The sequence below is a fragment of the Drosophila melanogaster genome, chromosome 3R (assembly GCF_000001215.4).
Source record: "Drosophila melanogaster chromosome 3R".
Lineage (NCBI taxonomy): Eukaryota > Metazoa > Arthropoda > Insecta > Diptera > Drosophilidae > Drosophila > Drosophila melanogaster.
Window position 1 is genome coordinate 19581846 of NT_033777.3, and position 18167 is coordinate 19600012.

General features: G+C 42.6%; 2 protein-coding genes and 1 non-coding gene across 14 annotated transcripts in view; 2 read left to right on the top strand and 1 right to left on the bottom strand.

The window, feature by feature from the left end:
- The window catches only part of Dys (Dystrophin), a 136204-nt gene extending 120761 nt beyond the window's left edge, over positions 1–15443 (top strand). For 7 of the 12 annotated variants that reach the window (NM_001275803.1, NM_001043259.2, NM_001043258.2 and 4 more), the window contains 9 exons: positions 8279–8538; positions 8600–8800; positions 8914–9047; positions 9113–9471; positions 9813–10196; positions 10264–10384; positions 10485–10915; positions 10978–11278; positions 12655–13547. In NM_001275803.1, the coding sequence (NP_001262732.1) occupies positions 8279–8538; positions 8600–8800; positions 8914–9047; positions 9113–9471; positions 9813–10196; positions 10264–10384; positions 10485–10915; positions 10978–11278; positions 12655–12812 (2349 nt within the window). In that variant the 3' untranslated portion in view covers positions 12813–13547. Of the gene's footprint in view, positions 1–3395; positions 4670–8278; positions 8539–8599; positions 8801–8913; positions 9048–9112; positions 9472–9812; positions 10197–10263; positions 10385–10484; positions 10916–10977; positions 11279–11950; positions 12254–12523; positions 12554–12654 lie in introns of all 12 variants that reach the window. The other 5 variants (NM_001275801.1, NM_001275802.1, NM_001043257.2 and 2 more) reach the window with 5 other exon arrangements.
- Positions 4351–4418, top strand: snoRNA:Me18S-A1374. The gene has a single exon (NR_002499.1). It is a non-coding gene; the product is annotated as a snoRNA:Me18S-A1374 (small nucleolar RNA).
- Positions 15444–15656: 213 nt separating the features above from the next.
- On the bottom strand, positions 15657–17110 carry Cpr92A (Cuticular protein 92A). Its single transcript, NM_142556.3, has 2 exons — positions 16981–17110; positions 15657–16646 (listed from the first exon to the last, which is right to left on the bottom strand). The coding sequence occupies exons 1-2, from the start codon at positions 16987–16989 to the stop codon at positions 15918–15920; spliced, it is 738 nt and encodes a 245-aa protein (NP_650813.2). The 5' UTR covers positions 16990–17110; the 3' UTR covers positions 15657–15917.
- Between the last annotated feature and the right edge of the window lie 1057 nt (positions 17111–18167).

Sequence of the window (18167 nt, forward strand, 5' to 3'; positions counted from 1 at the left end):
CACAACTGGAAAATTATTCATGGTCGGGCACTCAGAACTAGATGGGGAATTCTTTCTCGTGCCCTGTGAAAATGCATAAACCAAACAGAGCGAGACCAGCTAAACAAAAGCCCAGAACCGAGGGTCGCATAATGCACTTTTGCTTTTCTTTTTTTTTTTTTTGGTTTTTTGTATGGTTTTCCTTTTTTTTTTTAAATTTTGTTGTGTGTCTCTCGTTTTTGCTTCTTGTCCTGCTCTTTTTCCAGCTGAAATTTCCGGTTGGGCTTTTGTGTAATCCGCCAGAGACGCGGCTTTGCATGATTCGGATTCTTATTTGTTATTGGTGGTTTTCAGAGTTGAATGACTGCCGTGGGCTGCTCAAAAATTCTGGACACTCAGAGTTTCGTCGGTTCAATCAAATTGCAATTATCGTAAGCACGTGGTTGTGTCCTCCATTTGGTGGGTGCGGACCAAGTTACCTCGTCGAAATGATCTACGATTCGTGACGCTTTTGATTTATGTGTGCTGAACCATTTTCACAGCGATATTCAATGACTCAGCACTTGGATTCTGGATATCTCATAGATTTATGTATCTTTTGGACTTACAGACCGTGCAGTGGTGATATGAATGTGAACGCAGGGCTTTCTATTTCTAGGCATGTATCTTTTTGGGAATGAGGAGGCTCAGCTGGGCAACTTAATTAGGTTTGTTGTTGTTAAACAAAAGGCGAGTATCTTGTATCTGAATGGCAGGTAAACGGATTAATTTTTCGGCGCCTTTCAAGACTCCCCATAGTTTCTCACTTTGGTGATTTATTAGGGTTCGTATTTTGTTTATTGGCCAGTAAAATAGTTGACTGCTCCGCGTGTGATGAGCATTGTGGATTAGTTTCGCCAAAAACAATAAACCGAAAGTGAAAATACACACTTTTGATTTGCTCGCTTGATAAAATGCAAATTCGATTTGGTTTGTGTAACGCATGATTAAGCAGTTGAATCGACAATCTTTGTAGCTATTCAGTAATTTGATATGATTTTACTTTTAGCTGAGCGCCCGGGGAAAGCATCTTCAATCTGTTGCATATCAAATTATTGGTAAATTGTTTTCCTTACCATCCTTTTTACAGTCATAGTGAAAACATTTGCATTTCCATTGGCAATAACAAATGCATTCCGCACACATCAGCGTCACATTCTATCAATATCAATTCATATTCCTTCATACGTACGTTTGTGTGTGTATCTGCAAGAGGGGAAGGAAATTTTGTATGCAAGTCGACGCAGAATGTTATCTCTCTGGATGTACGGGGAAAAAAGTGAAAATTATAATGAAATGCATTGGCATTGGCATTTTCCTCACGTACCCACAAAGTACATCAATCAAATTGAAATGCAAGCATCATGCCGGCGCTGCTTTTCAATATTTCGTAATGCATTTAACCATGCTAATAACAAAAAAGTAATGCAATAAATATTGCATATTTTCACTCCAGTCTTACATTCTCGTGTGGTGGTAACAATTTTTGCATTTTCCACGCGGCTATATATTCCAATTAGGGTTCACATGAATTCAGAGATGGTCGCGTGATTTTAAGCGCCATATAGGAACTATGTATGTTTTTGTATTTACATAGGTTGCATTCGAAACGAATGTGTTTTGAATTTATGGAGTTTAATAAACTTCGGATGTGTGCAAAATAAAATATTATGAAAATAAAACATTATAAAATCTATGGGAATGCAAATAAGCTCGTGTCACGAGCTATCACGGACACATCGCTAGCAACCAGCTTTCAAAAAGAAAGAGCAACTGCAAACAGAATTTCGAGAAAAATTAAATTTATGCAAAGCCAAAAAGAGACGACTGCATCGAAGAGTGCGATGGAGAACGGAGAATGGGGAGTGGAATGTTGTTCTAACTAATTAGACACTTGTCATTCGTAGTAATGTTGTAATAAATACCGTTACAATGTCATTACCGGCATTACTCGTTGGCATTTCTTTCGCACCACCTCGTCCCGTCTCTTTCGCGCAATCATTCCGTCTCTTTCCACGCTTTTGGCCGCACTCACTCATCAACGCGGCGAAGTCTTTGTCAATGGCTTGTTAGTTTACTTGTCTCCACTTCTGGCCACCCCGCTCCCCTCTGGACTTTATTTAAAACTTTGTTTTGCTTTACAGCTTAGAATTTTTAATGAGCTTTCCTCTACCGCGTACTTCTTATACCCACTTTTTTCCCAGTAGTTCTTGGTGGTTTTCCGCTTTTCGTCGGTCATTTCGTTCCTTCTTGAATGTCATCTATTTTCGAAGCTTGTTCTCTGCACACTTTTTCTGTTGTTTTTCATTATTTTCTATGGGGCTTAAACGGGGGTCATTGCTTAGTTATAGTCACTTGAGACGAACTTGACCAAAGAGTCAAGCCGTATTTAATCTTCCATTGAAACCAGAACCCAGTTCTCAAGGGGTTCCAACTTTTTCAAAGTCTCAAAAGACCGTCATTTGCATGGAATGTTGGTAATTTTTAAAGCCGTCAGAAGATTAAATTATAAAAATTATAAAAAAAGATAATTTAATTAGATTTATTTCAATATTATCTGCTATAAAATATGTATATGAGCAAATAGGAAGCTCCACTAGATAGAATAACTATCAGAAAATGTCAAATTTTGTTGTAAATCTCTTCTAGATTTACTGATTCCTTATTGGACTTGGTTGTTCTTTGTCTCGTAGCTCCTAGAAAAAATTTCCCATCTTTAACCCTATTTTATCACATCCTCGTTGCAACGTTGTCTTAACAACTTCCTCTGGTCTGCCCCAAAATGCATATATGATCGTTCCACTAACCTATCCCACCTTTTTATTGGTTTTTCCCAAAGACCCCCTGTTACTGTTTTTTTTTTTTTTACCATTCCACTCATTGCACCTTGGCAATGCCAGAGAACCAAGAGCAGAACCAAACACAGAATGCGAAGACAAGACAATAAATGTCTTAACTGAAACATTGGAGTTGGCTTATCGGCGAGTAAATATTGCCCAACATAATTTACACACACCAAACGTCAGGGGGAGTGAGCGAGATGGGAATAGATACATGTAGGCAGAGGCGGGCAACAACAATTGTGTAAACAGAATGCAGTCAACCTTTTTGCTTGGCAAACAGAGCCAAGATGTCTGGATAATTAACGCTAGTCAAAAGTTGGTCGGCTTTGGGGGGCGAGCGAGGGGCGTGAGCTGGGAAATTTCGGCGTAATTGAGTGGCTTATTGACTTGGGGCATATTTGTAGTACGAATTACACACATATATTTGTATGTGCGTGCTGTGTGTTTCGGCCGCCCTTGTCATATTTGACCCGAGCAGAAGAGAGAAAACGGAATTATAAACGTAGAATCCTGTCGAACCGGTTTTATAAATAGATAAGCGCATAAAAACAACGTTCATTACGCAAGAATGTGCCCTAAAACGATGCAACCAAGTGCCTAAGTTTTTGTTCGGGAGGAGCAGCATCATCAGCGAAAACCTGAAATCTGCATAGAGCAAGATTAATTAACTCGCCCCGCCAGACGATCAGCAACGTCGGACAGCGAGGAGCAGCAGCAGCGATATCAACGGCAACATCAGGAGCCACTGCAGCAGGAGTAACAATCTGCAGCAACATCGGTGGCAGCAGCAACATCCACTGCAACTGCAGCAACTTCAATTGCTGGAAAAAGGGCAGCAACCATATCTCGAGCCTAAGCAACATATGCAGCATCTGTAGCAGCAACAGAAACAGAAGAAAGAAGAATCAGCAACACTAGTTGCAACATACGCAGCACCAGCAACACCAACTAAAACAATAGCTTAAGTAAAGGGAACCCCTTGCTGGAACAGCTTGTCTAGGATGCGACTCTTTGCCAGCAGTGGCCAGGCTGCAACATCGCCAGCACTGGCCCACAGTTCCAGCGATGAGGCTGGCGAGGTCATTGAGAATTCCCATACCAAGAGAGCAGGATGCTCCGTGCTGCAGAGCAGTGGTGGAAAGTCAAGGTCGCTGGAGCGTTACTCGGGAGCACCCAAGATACACCAGCAGACGTTGGAGATGCTGCCGCCCTATGCCACGCCCACGTGCAGCACCCGTCGCCGACTCCTCGCCCCCTTTCGATCGCTGAAGCGTCGCAGTCGGAGCAGCAGCAGCAGCAATGAGTCGCACCACTTTGGCAACCATCTCAACAACCTGGTGGTGGTCAATGTAGGGGCGGCCGCTGCAAATGGAGGTGTGGCCAAGGCCAAGGCGAAGGCCAGCTCCCAAAGCGGTGACAGTGGAACCGGTGGCACCGAATTGGAGCATGAAATGGAACAGGATGACGACGAGGAGGATGAGGAGGAGGGCGAGGAGATGGACGAACTGAGCCTGAGTTACTCGCAGTTGAGCAGCAGTGGCTGCGAGGAAGCCGAAGCTCCACCAGAAGATGTTCCTGATGATCGACAAGCAGCTGTGGAGGCAACAGTCTCTGCCTGCGTGCAACACGTTGCCAATGAGCGGCGACGCAACATCCTGTCGCTGTACTCGTCCTCGTCGGAGGAGCAGCTCCACTGCCGCCTGGGCGACATTACGCTGGTGGACGATACCTACTCCAACTACGATCCGCAAAACGATGCCGAGCGCATGTTCCTCCAGGTTGTCGGAATCTTACGCGATGAGAATGAGGTTTGTGTACTGGCTAACAGTGGTTGGCTGAAATATTGGTCACGCCTATAAACTTTAGGTTACCATATGCAGTCGAAGTTAATACTTTATGAGATGCCTTTATATCTTAATAAATACGATTTAAAAAAAATTATGTGATAAAAGTAAATCAAAAGAAAAAGATAAAACTCACATTTACATAAAAAAGGTTAACTGTTTATTTATAAGTTCATCACACATTTTGGATTGAAAAATCGTAAAAAAAGATATTTTTTAATCTGCGATATCATTCATAATTTTAATTAAAAGAATGCTTGCCCGCTTTATGTTTATCCATCTCTCTTATCCAGCATTTCCTTTGAAATCTTGATTAATTTCCACCCACAGACTTAAAAGCTTCGTTTTCGTTGTTGGTCGTGATTTATTCAAGTAGATGTGTCCTTGCTAAAAAAAAAGGAAATGGCAAACTGCTAACCGAGTTTTCTTTTTTCTCCTTAATTTTCCCGCTTTTTTCCCCAGCTTTCCCTGAGCAAAACTTTTTCAGACTCACTTGCAATTTCAATTAATTAATGCAAGCTAGGATTGCCGTTTTGAGCTTCACTGAGCAAAAGGGGTAAAATGAAGGGGGAGTAAATCAAGACGGAATGAGCAAAAGTTCGATAAAATAATTGATTTAACTGCAGAATCATTCTAATCTCACCCCTGCTTAAATCGCAATTCTCTTTGCAGTCATCGCCTGGCAAAATGTCAATTTAAGGTACACATTTGTGCCATTTCTCTGGCATTTACTTACCTCCTGTGGCAAACACAAAGCATTTTTAATAAGCTCTGTGGGTGATGTGAGTTTTACATTGACAAAAATCGGATCAAATTTTTTCGATTCTTGTTAGTTTTTTATTTGACAAAAAAGAAGTAAAAAAATATTTATCTGATTTACATTTTTAAGAAATGAACTCGGTTTTTAGGCTCTAATAAATTGCATTACAAGAAAAGGGAAATACTTAGAGTACACTGATTTTTTCACCGTGCTACTCTGCGTGATGCCATAGAAAATATGGCGACAGCATTCGCTTTTTTTTTATTTAACCAAGTTCCCCGCTCGACAGCCGCAGGTGGAACGCATCCAAGGAATTGTTATGGAGTCAAGCGGATGGTATTAAATTACACAGAGTTGCACTTTTTAAGTACACACCATGGACAAACGCCCTGCGACTATGGCCACCCAATCCCGACCGCCTTGTGGGCCTTGCAAGGATTCCCTTTGCCACAGAGGCTCACAATGCATGAAGCCTGGACTTTTCTTCTCCTCCGTCGTTGCTCGCTGATTAAACTTCTTCCAAGGAAGGCAGCTTTAAAAGTGCATTGCCCTCTTATCAGTGAGCCAGCCCATTGCCACCCAGCCACTACCTAGTGCAGCCCAACCCCCGATGACTTTTTACTCAATGACTTGGATGGCAAACAGCTTTCTTGTCTCTTTGTGGCGGCGGCCACTTTGTTGGCTTGTTGCCACTAATTAATGGCTGAGCAATGAGTGGGGAGATGCATATTTATTGTAAACAACAAATTATTGATTGCCAACGACAAGTTGGCCACAGCCTTTGGGCGCCTTTGTTGGCTGCGTTTCCCGCTCCGCTAATTAAAAAATAAATGCGAGCCAACTCAAAGCAGCCACACACAAAGGATTTCAACTGAAGTTGCTCGCAGTGCAGCAGGAAATAATTTGTGTGCTTAATTAGCAGAGGAGGTGAAAAAAAAATTATAAATAAGAATGCTTTCCCTTGAGTTATGTGGGAAAAAGATAATGAGCAGGGGAAAAACCACTGAAGAAGCTTCAAGAAATTAAATATTTATAGTTCAGGGGGGTTTATTACAGTAATCGAACATTTTAAATCACTGAAAGAGTAAATCTTGTTTTGTGGTCTTATTAATTAATTCATGTATATAAATATATATAAAGAAACGATTGTTATTATTATATAGAAACCATAATACATTTGGCATTGCCAAAATATCTACTAAATTGTACAAGACTCCTTTTTTTTAATTCCTCTCTATCTGCTCCAATAATGCCCCGAAATAGAGGATGTTATTTACTTAGAGCAGAGCAACAATTGCTCCGGGAAATGCCACAAACAAGTGCTGCAGTAGAAGAATAAGAAATGCATGGTGCGCCCAGCCAAACACATGGACAACTGCCTGTGCAAGTGCATTATGGGGCATAAACTTGCCCCGGGAGCCACAAAGAGTTAAAGGCTGGAAAAGCTAAGGCTAAAGTTCCAAATCAAAAACACAAACTTCAAGAAAACTAAATTAAAAAACTACACAGAAGCCGGAATGGAGGAGGCGGGATCCGAAAAGAGAGTTGAGGGATCCTGGGAAAACTAAATGAAATAATAAAGAAAACGAACAAGGATGCGGAGTGGGTGGTGAACTGAAGTCCTGGGCTGGTCCAGGACTTCTTTCTCCTTGCGGGGTGCTGAAACTTTTGCTTTGCCAAGGTAAATGCATTTTGCTTGTTGCATGCAAAACGGCAGGCAATGAAAGTTTCTGTTGCCGGGTTATGGAAATGGAAAATGCCGGGAAGTGGCAATGGGGAACGGAAAATGGGAAGTGGGAAATGGGGTGTCAAGGTAAAAATTGAAAAGCGAAAATTTTCTCAGGGGAACGGGCGAGCGAAAATGGGCCAAATGAAACGTGCGCAGATGTTGCTCCTTTCTCCTCCTGTTGCTCCTGCTTTCCTAGCGCTCCTGCCTTTTCCAGTTTAGAGTTACAAAAGCGCCAAATTGGCGCAGCGGAAAGTCGGGTGAGTGAAAAAGGAGCCGGGGGACCTACGTGCACGGACTTTTCGGCGTCCCAGTGCATACAAAGGACATAAACGTTAAAGCACAAGCTGCCTGCTCTTAACTGCTAATGAAGAAGGAACTCAGCACACACTTCAACACACAAAAATGAACAAAAGCCGGCGATGCGAAGGAGTTAAGCTACGGAACAGCTGTATCTGATTCTCATATACTTGCCAAAACATAAACGTTTAAGATGTTCCAACCTAAGAAAATAACGTTAAAAAAAAAATAGTTTAAATAATCTGAAGTGGCTTAGGGTTTTTCCCCCTTAAAAATCACTTAAATTGCTTTGCTTTGTAAAAGTAGATTACTTAAATCTATCAAGCATTCCTTAAGAACAACATGACATCATTATGCACGTAAAGCAGGGGGGATAATCGGCGTGGCTAACTAATCCGATTTAATATACTAACCAATGTACACTAACCGGAACTGATTGGCATTAGTTCTTATGCTCTCCGGCAAGTCTGGGCCAACATTTTAATCCCCTTAGGATGGGCATAATAAGCCGTAACTGCAACGTGAGCTCAACTTAGCTTATAATCATAATTAAATTAAAGTTGAGAAAGGCGCCTGCAAGTAGGCAATAAAATGCGTTTGTGGTGTGGTGGAAACAATAAATGCATTTTCCTAACCAGTGAAAAGTAAGCCGTTGGGCACAAAGGGAATATTGTAAAAAGGATGACGAGGCATAACAATATGGCTTATTATGTAATGTAGCTCCTATCATTTCTTCAATCAGCATATTCACTTACATTAATTTCCTTGTTTTGTTTTGTGCTTACAGAAAATGCGTCAGTTCCAGAAGATCCTGGAGGATCTTAGCTCCCGCGTTGCCCTTGCCGAGCAGACAAAAACCTCCTGGCTGCCACCCTCATCCGTGGGCGAGGCCAATGAGCAGATGCAACAGTTGCAGCGCCTGAGGGACAAGATGACGACGGCCAGTGCATTGCTGGATGATTGCAACGAGCAGCAGTCCTTCTTCACCGCCAATCAGGTCCTGGTACCCACACCCTGCCTCTCCAAGCTGGAGGACTTAAACACGCGGTTAGTTTAGCCCCGGGATTATTAATTCACTTAACTTACTAGAATGTTTCAACTACGACAGCATGAAACTCCTGCAAATCGCGATGGACGAGCGCCAGAAGGTCCTTTGTCAGGCTGGAGCCCAGCAGACGCACGAGAACGGCGACGACGGACGCACCACATCGAACAGCGGCACCATTGGACCACTGCCCAATCTCGGCCAGAGCGTGAAGCCGCCATGGGAGCGGGCCACCACAGCCGCCAATGTGCCTTACTATATCGAGTGAGTATAGAGAAAAATTCATTTCGAGGTGCCAACAGATACAAACTCTTATGCTTAATCTCTTTGCTAATTCTAAATGTGATAAATTTATCGAAACCTACTTTGTACTATAGCCACGAACGCGAGACCACGCACTGGGACCATCCGGAGATGATTGAGCTGATGAAGGGCCTGGCAGATCTCAACGAGATACGCTTTTCCGCCTACAGAACGGCCATGAAACTGCGATCAGTTCAGAAGCGATTGGGTGAGCTTAGCCTGAAGCACTTGGATTGGATTCACAGTAACTCAATATTGCCATCTCGCTAACAGCTCTCGACAGGATTAGCATGTCCACCGCCTGCGAGTCCTTCGATCGACATGGCCTGCGTGCCCAAAACGACAAGCTGATCGACATACCCGACATGACCACGGTGCTGCATTCGCTCTACGTGACAATCGATAAAATTGATTTGACGCTAATGCTGGACCTGGCCATTAACTGGATCCTGAATGTCTACGACTCACAGAGGACCGGCCAAATCCGTGTCCTCAGCTTCAAGGTCGGACTGGTCCTCCTCTGCAAGGGTCACCTGGAGGAGAAGTATCGCTATCTGTTCCGCCTGGTTGCAGACACTGACCGACGAGCGGATCAGAGGCGACTGGGACTCCTGCTGCACGATTGCATTCAGGTGAGTTAGTTGTGATGTCAATATAATCATTAAAATTACTCATTAATACCAAAATCACTTTTCATACCCGCTAATAAATTGTAATTACTAATTTCGACAGGTGATTAGTTATTGCAGAAATAAAGTAATTTATTATGATTAAATAATTTTAATTGGACTATCACTATCACTGCAAATTAAAATTTATTTTCACAACATTAATCGTCGCTTGTAGCGATTTAAATTTATTAAATATAAACCAATTTACTCATTTAATCGCTTGTAGCGATTTAAATTTATTAAATATAAACCAATTTACTCATTAAAAGCAGAGAAAATAAAACACCACTTAATATTTTTAGGTACCCCGCCAACTAGGTGAAGTAGCCGCTTTTGGTGGCTCCAACATAGAGCCCTCGGTGAGATCCTGTCTGGAGCAGGCTGGCATCTCGCAGGAGGCCATCGATGGCAACCAGGACATCTCCATCGAGCTGCAGCACTTCCTCGGCTGGCTGCAGCATGAACCGCAGAGCCTCGTGTGGCTTCCGGTGCTCCATCGCCTGGCGGCGGCGGAGGCGGCCAAGCACCAGGCCAAATGCAACATCTGCAAGGAGTACCCGATCGTCGGCTTCCGCTACAGATGCCTCAAGTGCTTCAACTTCGACATGTGCCAAAAGTGTTTCTTCTTCGGCCGCAACGCCAAGAACCACAAGCTAACTCATCCCATGCACGAGTACTGCACCACTGTAAGTGAAATAATATAACATTGTCTAGATTACGTTGTTCTAATTTTAATCTCTTGGTTTTTCTCAGACCACATCCACCGAGGACGTTCGTGACTTTACACGCGCCCTGAAGAACAAATTCAAGAGTCGCAAATACTTTAAAAAGCATCCAAGAGTGGGATACCTGCCCGTTCAGAGTGTTTTGGAAGGTAAGTTTCCGAACTTAAGAACGTTATCAATTTGAATTAAAATTTTGCACTCTGAGACTATTTTTTTTTTATAAATAACACTAAAAATTTTCAAATCTAGGTGATGCTCTGGAGAGTCCGGCGCCAAGTCCGCAGCACACAACCCACCAGCTGCAGAACGACATGCACTCCCGCCTGGAGATGTACGCCTCGCGACTGGCTCAGGTGGAGTACGGCGGAACGGGCTCGAATTCCACGCCGGACAGTGATGATGAGCACCAACTGATCGCTCAGTATTGCCAGGCTCTGCCCGGAACTTCAAATGGAAGTGCACCCAAGTCGCCTGTCCAAGTAATGGCCGCCATGGATGCCGAGCAGCGGGAAGAACTAGAGGCGATCATCCGCGATCTTGAGGAGGAAAACGCCAACCTGCAGGCAGAGTACCAGCAATTGTGCAGCAAGGAGCAGAGCGGCATGCCCGAGGACTCCAATGGCATGCAACACTCCAGTTCCAGCATGACGGGTCTTTCTGGCCAGGGCGAGCAAGGCCAGGTGAGAATTTGGACTTTATTATATGGTTTCCTTTTATTACTTTCCCCTAATTCATTTTGCAGGACATGATGGCGGAAGCGAAGCTGCTGCGCCAGCACAAGGGACGCCTTGAGGCGCGCATGCAAATCCTGGAGGATCACAATCGGCAACTGGAAGCTCAGTTGCAGCGACTACGCCAACTTCTCGATGAACCCAATGGCGGCGGCAGTAGCGCCACCAGCAGCGGTCTACCCAGCGCTCCCGGTTCCGCATTGAACTCCAAACCCAATACCCTCCAGACCCGGTCGGTGACCGCCTCGCAATTGAACACGGACTCACCGGCAAAGATGAACCAACAGAACGGCCACTACGAGCACAACTCAAGTGAGTGGGTGGGATTTACTAGACTCAACTCGAAATGATTGAGTCGCGCTTTGTGTGGCAATTATCATTGTTTAATGGGGAATAAATATCAGGATCTTGTTTGTCTATTTAATCATATTTTCCTCTCCCAAAAAATGGTTATCTTTAATTATGAATATAAATTATAAATTAAAAAATATGGCTTAAGGGGAGTTATACATGTAAACAGTCAGGTTTGAAGTATTTTTCAATTTTTTAAATGAAATCATAAAGTGTACTCAGAAATGAAATCAACGATTCTATATAATTTAATGGAGCAACTTCTTAGAATAGTCAACAATTTTGTAAAGCTTAGGATTGCATGTATACGTTACATTTAGGAACTGTTAGATAGACAAAGGTCTAGGAGAGGACTTAACTTAATGGCACGCAAAAAGGACGGGAGACAGAAACGATACCGATGGGGGAATTTTCCGAGTTGTTGAGGGTTCGGACTAACAGTGAGTGACAACCTCGCCCACTAGCATTAACAAAGGGGCCATTCTGCGAACTAACCTCTAATTGTGTGCTGTTCTTGTCTGTTCTGCTCCCATTCCGCCCGCTCACCCACTCTAATGTACACCCCCATCAATGAAAACCCGTCAACCCCATACTCCATCTCGATCGAAACTGAAACCGCAAACACACTTGCAGAGGGAATTATGCTGCCGGGCATGAACAGCGAGATTCAGCAACAGCACGCCCAGCTGGCGAGCTTGGCGGCGAAGCATCATCAGCACCAGCTCAGCGGAGCCCTGAATGCGTTGCACCAACAGCAGCAGCAGCAGTTGCAACAGCAGCCTCCGCAGCAACAAAGGAGCATGATGACAGGCAATGGCGGAATGGACATTTCCGGCGGCATGCAGACATCGGGCGGATATCTGGGCGACGACGGACGTCCACCACCGCCCCCGCACTCCAGTCTGATGCAACAGCAGCACCAGCAGCACTTGAATGGTGCGGATATTAATGGCAGTCACTGTCACCTTTTGTACCCGGCTCAATTTTCCGACCACCTCTGTTCAGCTTGTGTTGAGTTTGGTTTTCGTTTGCGGTGTCTACTTTAGGGCACTGGATTTTGATTTCATTTTCGAATTGCTTGTGTTGTCTGTGTTGATGTCGCTTACCCTGTACAACCTTGTTGCAATACAAGTTTCCACTATTAATACTAATCAAGATTATTTCTCTTGCTCTGCTCTCTTTCCACTGCCACAAATCGCCATGCAGATCTTGCCTAGAATGTGTTGGATTAAAGCGGTAATGCAACGATTAGTGTTGTCATCTTACCATTTCAGAGAGTTGAAAATATACAAATATGCCAGATTTTCTAATCGCGATTTTATGTCTATTATCCGCAGAGAACTCAAGTGGCCTAGTGACCGTAATCACAGAGCAGGAATTGGAGAGCATCAACGATGATCTGGAGGACTCGTCGAGCAGCAACACTACGAACACCACGACGACGACGACGACCACGGCAACCACGGAGAAAACTTGCGTGGAGCTGCAAAAATAACACCTTCGATACTTAATTGCATGGCATTCAACTATGAAACAAAACAATGAAACAGTATATGAATCCAAAAGAATTAAATGCATGTGAGGAAATCCAATTGGCTGGCCTGCAAAACATTCTAAATAATCATACCTAAACACCTAAAGATAGATCCATATAACTATTGTGGTACATATATTTATACACTATTGCGAAGAATCAGATGGAAAAGAATTTCAAGAAGAGCTTCGAGTAAGCTGAGAACACTTTTTAGTAGTTATGAAAGATACAAATCTATATATATTATATACAAATATCGAAGCATAAGTGAGACATATTGAAAGCTGGAAATAATGCAGAAATGATTTAAAGATTAGATAAGCTGTAACTCCAACACATACTTACATCCAATGATATAATAAAAAAGAAACAACTATATCATAAATGAAACATATTCATAATTTCCTAGTACATGAAAAATTGTTATAACTCGCACCTTTTTCAAACAACTGATAGGAAGCAAATCAATTTCAAAGATACAAGAAGAACCAGCTAACAGTTTTTGGTTAGCTTTCATATCATTTTAAAGCTTATACAATAAGTGTTTTAAATGTAAATTTCGAAACATGCAATCAGTTTTAATTTGTATCCTTATTTATTCCGATTTCTTGTGTATTATTTCTTAATATTATTTAATATTAATATCTGTGCTAACTGAAAGTGTGCTGCAATGTTTTTAATTAAAGAACTATTATTAAATATCACTGTCTTTATACTTTTATTTTGTTTTCGGTTGGTAGACAACAAGACCTTCATAAACCTAATCATATGCTGACGAATACGATCACTAAATGGACCACCTTTTCTATCTACTTAATCAAATCGAATCGAATCTTATCCACTACCAAAACCCTCAAATATATTAGGTAATCCACAACATTCCAATGAAACTAGTCAAATTACACTTGGATAACTCAGATATACTTACGAATCAAATGATATTGAAAACTGCTTTAAAATACCTAAATACCACAAAGAACTAATCGAATCGATACATATAGATGTCTATAACTTGATAACCAAAATCGTACAATACTCACATCAACATAAGCAAAATATATATCCGAAAGAGAGTAAAGTTTTAACCTAGATATGCCATAGATGGATAAATATTTATGGATATATCAGATATTAGCTATATATTGACATGAAACTCTTTAGTTTATTTCCTCTGAAATTCCACCTTTAGTTAACGAAATTATACAAAAATTAGGAACGAAAATAAGGACAATATGGAAACATTTTTAGAAACTGTTATCATTTATGTTTCTCATCTATCAGCTTAAATTATCTAAGCTAGGTTCACTTTTCACTAGAATTTTCGGGCACTTAGTAAAAAATGCAACACGACTATACTATATATAGAAAGAATTATTTATAAAGAGATATAGCTATCAACAAAATGCAGTTAGCAAATTATTCAACCACTTCTGTGTAGTAAAATGTCCCAACTATGAGTATTTTTCTAACCCAAACCGTACCAACCCAAACCGAAACCGAAACGTAGTGTGGAAAAGATGTCCTACCAATAACCAATCAAGTTTAATAAATGAAAACCCTCCGTTTCAAGTTATAAACAAATGAACCAAAATCGAAACAAAAATGCTTAAGTCAACTATTTAATCATTAGTGAAACATATCCCATTCAACGGCAAATATATAAACTTTATATGGGTAAAGCCATCTCTAGGAGTACGTAGTCGAGGACGAATTTAAAAGCATCAAGTCTAGTAACTGAGATCTGAGTTGAGAATAGCCAAAGCTGCCATTTGTTTGTCCACAATTTTATATACTGACAACTGATATCAAGCAACGCAATTCAAGCATATCCCGAAATAGTCTTCATCATCCAGTGGTTGTCTACAATAGATTTTTACCTAACGCGAGAACCGACGAGGAAATCGGACGGAGAAGTCCGAGACGAAGCCAAACAATCAACGAAGAAATTATGAATTAAATATTATACAATTGTCAAGGAATACTGTGAGCTATATTAGCCGCTTATTTATATTAGCGGTATGTACACCGTATATTAGTCTCTTATTCTAAGCAGATTACTTAGCTAAATTGTGTCCAACTGTAAAGGCCTCTAGAGCACAGCACTTTTGTATGGTATATCAGCCTAAAGACCCTTAGTTTAAATAATCGTACACATCAAATCAATCAGACGGATAATGATAGACACAAAGCCCCGAGCTTGGCAACTAATCGTTTTTGTTGGAATAGAAGCTTCGAAATTAATTTAGTGGTAGCAGGCATGACTCAATTGTACCTATCTTTTGATACCGTTTATTACAAAACTAAGGACTATAATCGTATTTAAATTGTATACCTAATCGAGTGCAGCGAGACCAAAACGCACTCTGCACACTGATGAACTTTTGAAGTCGGCTGAGGAGTACATAAATTTATATCGATATCGAAAACATTTCAGTATGTTCTACGAATGGTAGCTCATAGAACCTATTAAACATAAAACATAATACATAAATAATAACACATTATGCATTGTAATAAACTTATTTATAACATACGGTGACATACTCGAAACGTTTATATACAACACACATATACATATTTATACATAATCAGAAATTATACATATGAGATATGCCACATACGATATCATATAACATATACATATATGAACCATTGCGAAAAGTTGATACAATAAATAAAACACTCATCAATTGCGTTAAAACGTTGTTTTTTAAATTATTTAAAAACTTTTTGTGGGACTATTTTCTTCTTGGCTTCGGAACTTCAATCTAATAGTTTCTAGGGAAGACCGCAAACAAATTTGTTAGGTTTTTCAATTCTCGTTTTATTTCCTAGACTAACCATTCAACAACATTTTCTTAAAGACGTGTACATAGGCTAGGGGTAACTTAGAATCAATCTACATGTTGGATCGGTATCAAATCCCTCGAAGAACACAGAGTAAGAGATTGAGAGTACAGCGTTTGGCACAGATATAGCCGGAGTTTCAGTTTTGGGTCAGTGTAAGCTGCGTGCGATAGATGAAGTCGAATCAAATCAGATCAGATAGTTGAGAACCTTGGTCCCTCAGTGATGGTAGTAGGCATGGGGTTCCACTGGAGCGGGGGCCGGACCTGGAGCCGGATAGTGGGCATAGGGGCTGTGCGCCAGGGCGGGATAGGCGGCATGGAAGTGGGCGGAGGGCAGGACTGGAGTAGCCACTGGCACAGACACCGGAGCTGGAGCAGGAGCGGGAGCGGGACCTGGTGCAGGAGCGGGAGCACCACGGTGGTAAGGTCCTAAGGCAAGAGGATACGAAAGCAGAGGAGCCTTGGGCACCGGCGGAAGTGGAGGCGCCGGAGCTGGGCCGTAATGAGCTGGTACTGGAGCGGGTGCAGGTGCGACGACGGGTGCCAGGTGGGCTGGTGCCTTGTAGGCCAGCGGCTCCTTGCGGACCACCGCATTGAATCCGTGATGGGGATCCGCTGTGTAGTCAACGGTGCGTTTGGTTCCATCCGGATCCACAACCGAGTAGCTGCCCTTCACCACATCTCCGTGGCGCGTCTCGTGCTGTGACTTCAGGTCACCAGTATAACCATCCTGGATGTCGTAGCCAAAGGAGTACTTCGGGTCGGGATCGTAGGGTTCGGGAGCAGCCGGCTTGGGCGCCACATAGGGACCTGGCAGGGGCCCATGCTGCGGTGCATATCCTCCATAGTGGTGCAGAGGTCCGGGACCAGCTGGACCGCCATAGTATGGTCCGGGTCCAATCACGCCCGCATAGGCGATGCCGAGCATGGCGCTCAGCAGGGAAATCTGAAAAAAAAATTAAAAGAAAATGTTGAAAGCGATTAAATTGAAATAAGCTTTAAGTAATATGAGGACAGGGAAGAATTGTTTAGAATAATTCTTGGCAATTAAATTTAATTTAAATCAAATCACATATTAACTCGGATCATTCGACGGGTTTCATTAGGACTTAAACTATCTTCTTTATGCACTAATTTTCTTTGTATGAATAAAATATAAGCTTTTAGTAATAGGAACACTTGGTTAATTCATCTTGGCATTCCCCTTGAGAATATGTTAAATCGGCTTAAACTTGATTGTCCAGACTATAAGAGCACTTTGGTATCCTTTGTTTTCACACCTTCAGCATAACGATGTCCTTGCAGGGGTATCCTTTCCACTCGCTCACAGTTGTCACAGACTCAGCAGACACCACACGTAGAGAGTGGCCGGAGTATTGTTGGTTTCGACGACGATCGCGCTAGAAGAAGTAACCAAAACTGCAAGCGTTCGCTGGAAGTTCTGGCCATTTATACTGGCAAACGGCGGCAAATGTCGCCTGCTTCACATGGCGCAGTCGAGGCAATAAACTAATTTCAGATCAAGAGAGACCCGGCCAGACGGAGTCTTCGGTGTCTTGGGCCAGCGATCAAGCACATGGCGCGGACCAGTACTGCGGAGCCACGGGGGCGGGGATTGACTCTTGCCCACCTGGCGGCAAATCGTGTGCCTGGCTTCAACTTTGGCGCAGTTATCGTGTCGACTTAGAAAGGTTATTCTTCCGCTAAACCATTTAAAGGGTCCCCAGACCCCGGAGCCAATCCAACCCGAGCTTTGCCCTTTCACTTTTGCGACGTTTACGATTCGTTTTCGATTCGCTTTTCAATACCCGCTTGGACACCGACTTTTGGCAATTATGTGAAAATTTATTTTGCCGCACACAATTGAAATGTTACATTAACATTGGCTGGATGTTAGGATATGCTGCATTTGGCTGCCGCGTAATTAGCTAAGAAGAACAAGCTGCACCGGGCGATGTTGAGGTTCCATATGAAATGGCAGTTGCAGCGCATGCGCAAAAGGTCAGGTGGTCCACAATTGAATTAAGAGTGCCTGGAGTGGGCCCAAAAGCCAGAGGCTCACCGAAGAAGGGGGGCGGAAACAGGGGCGACTGGCTCGCCACAACAGCCTAATAAAGCAAAAGGTCAACGCGCTGCTGTCGGCACATTAGTCTGGCCCACAGACCAGGCCAAACAACCACTTGCAGTCTAGGCAAATAATGTCATTAATAATACCCTTCAAAAAGTGGCATGACGACTATATAAGGTTACTCATGACTGATCCTTCAGCTGAAGACTGGTTTTCTGTTTGATCTTCCCCTTAAATGGTTGCTACGTAGCGGAGATGCTAAAAGCTGACTATGATAGGACACATTGTAATAGGAATACTGATCAGTTACATAGTTTATAATCAATGATAAACTTGAGATAATTTCTGGAAGGACCAAAAAAGTTTGCAGCTAGTTCCTAAGAGTGCCTGATTAGCCAA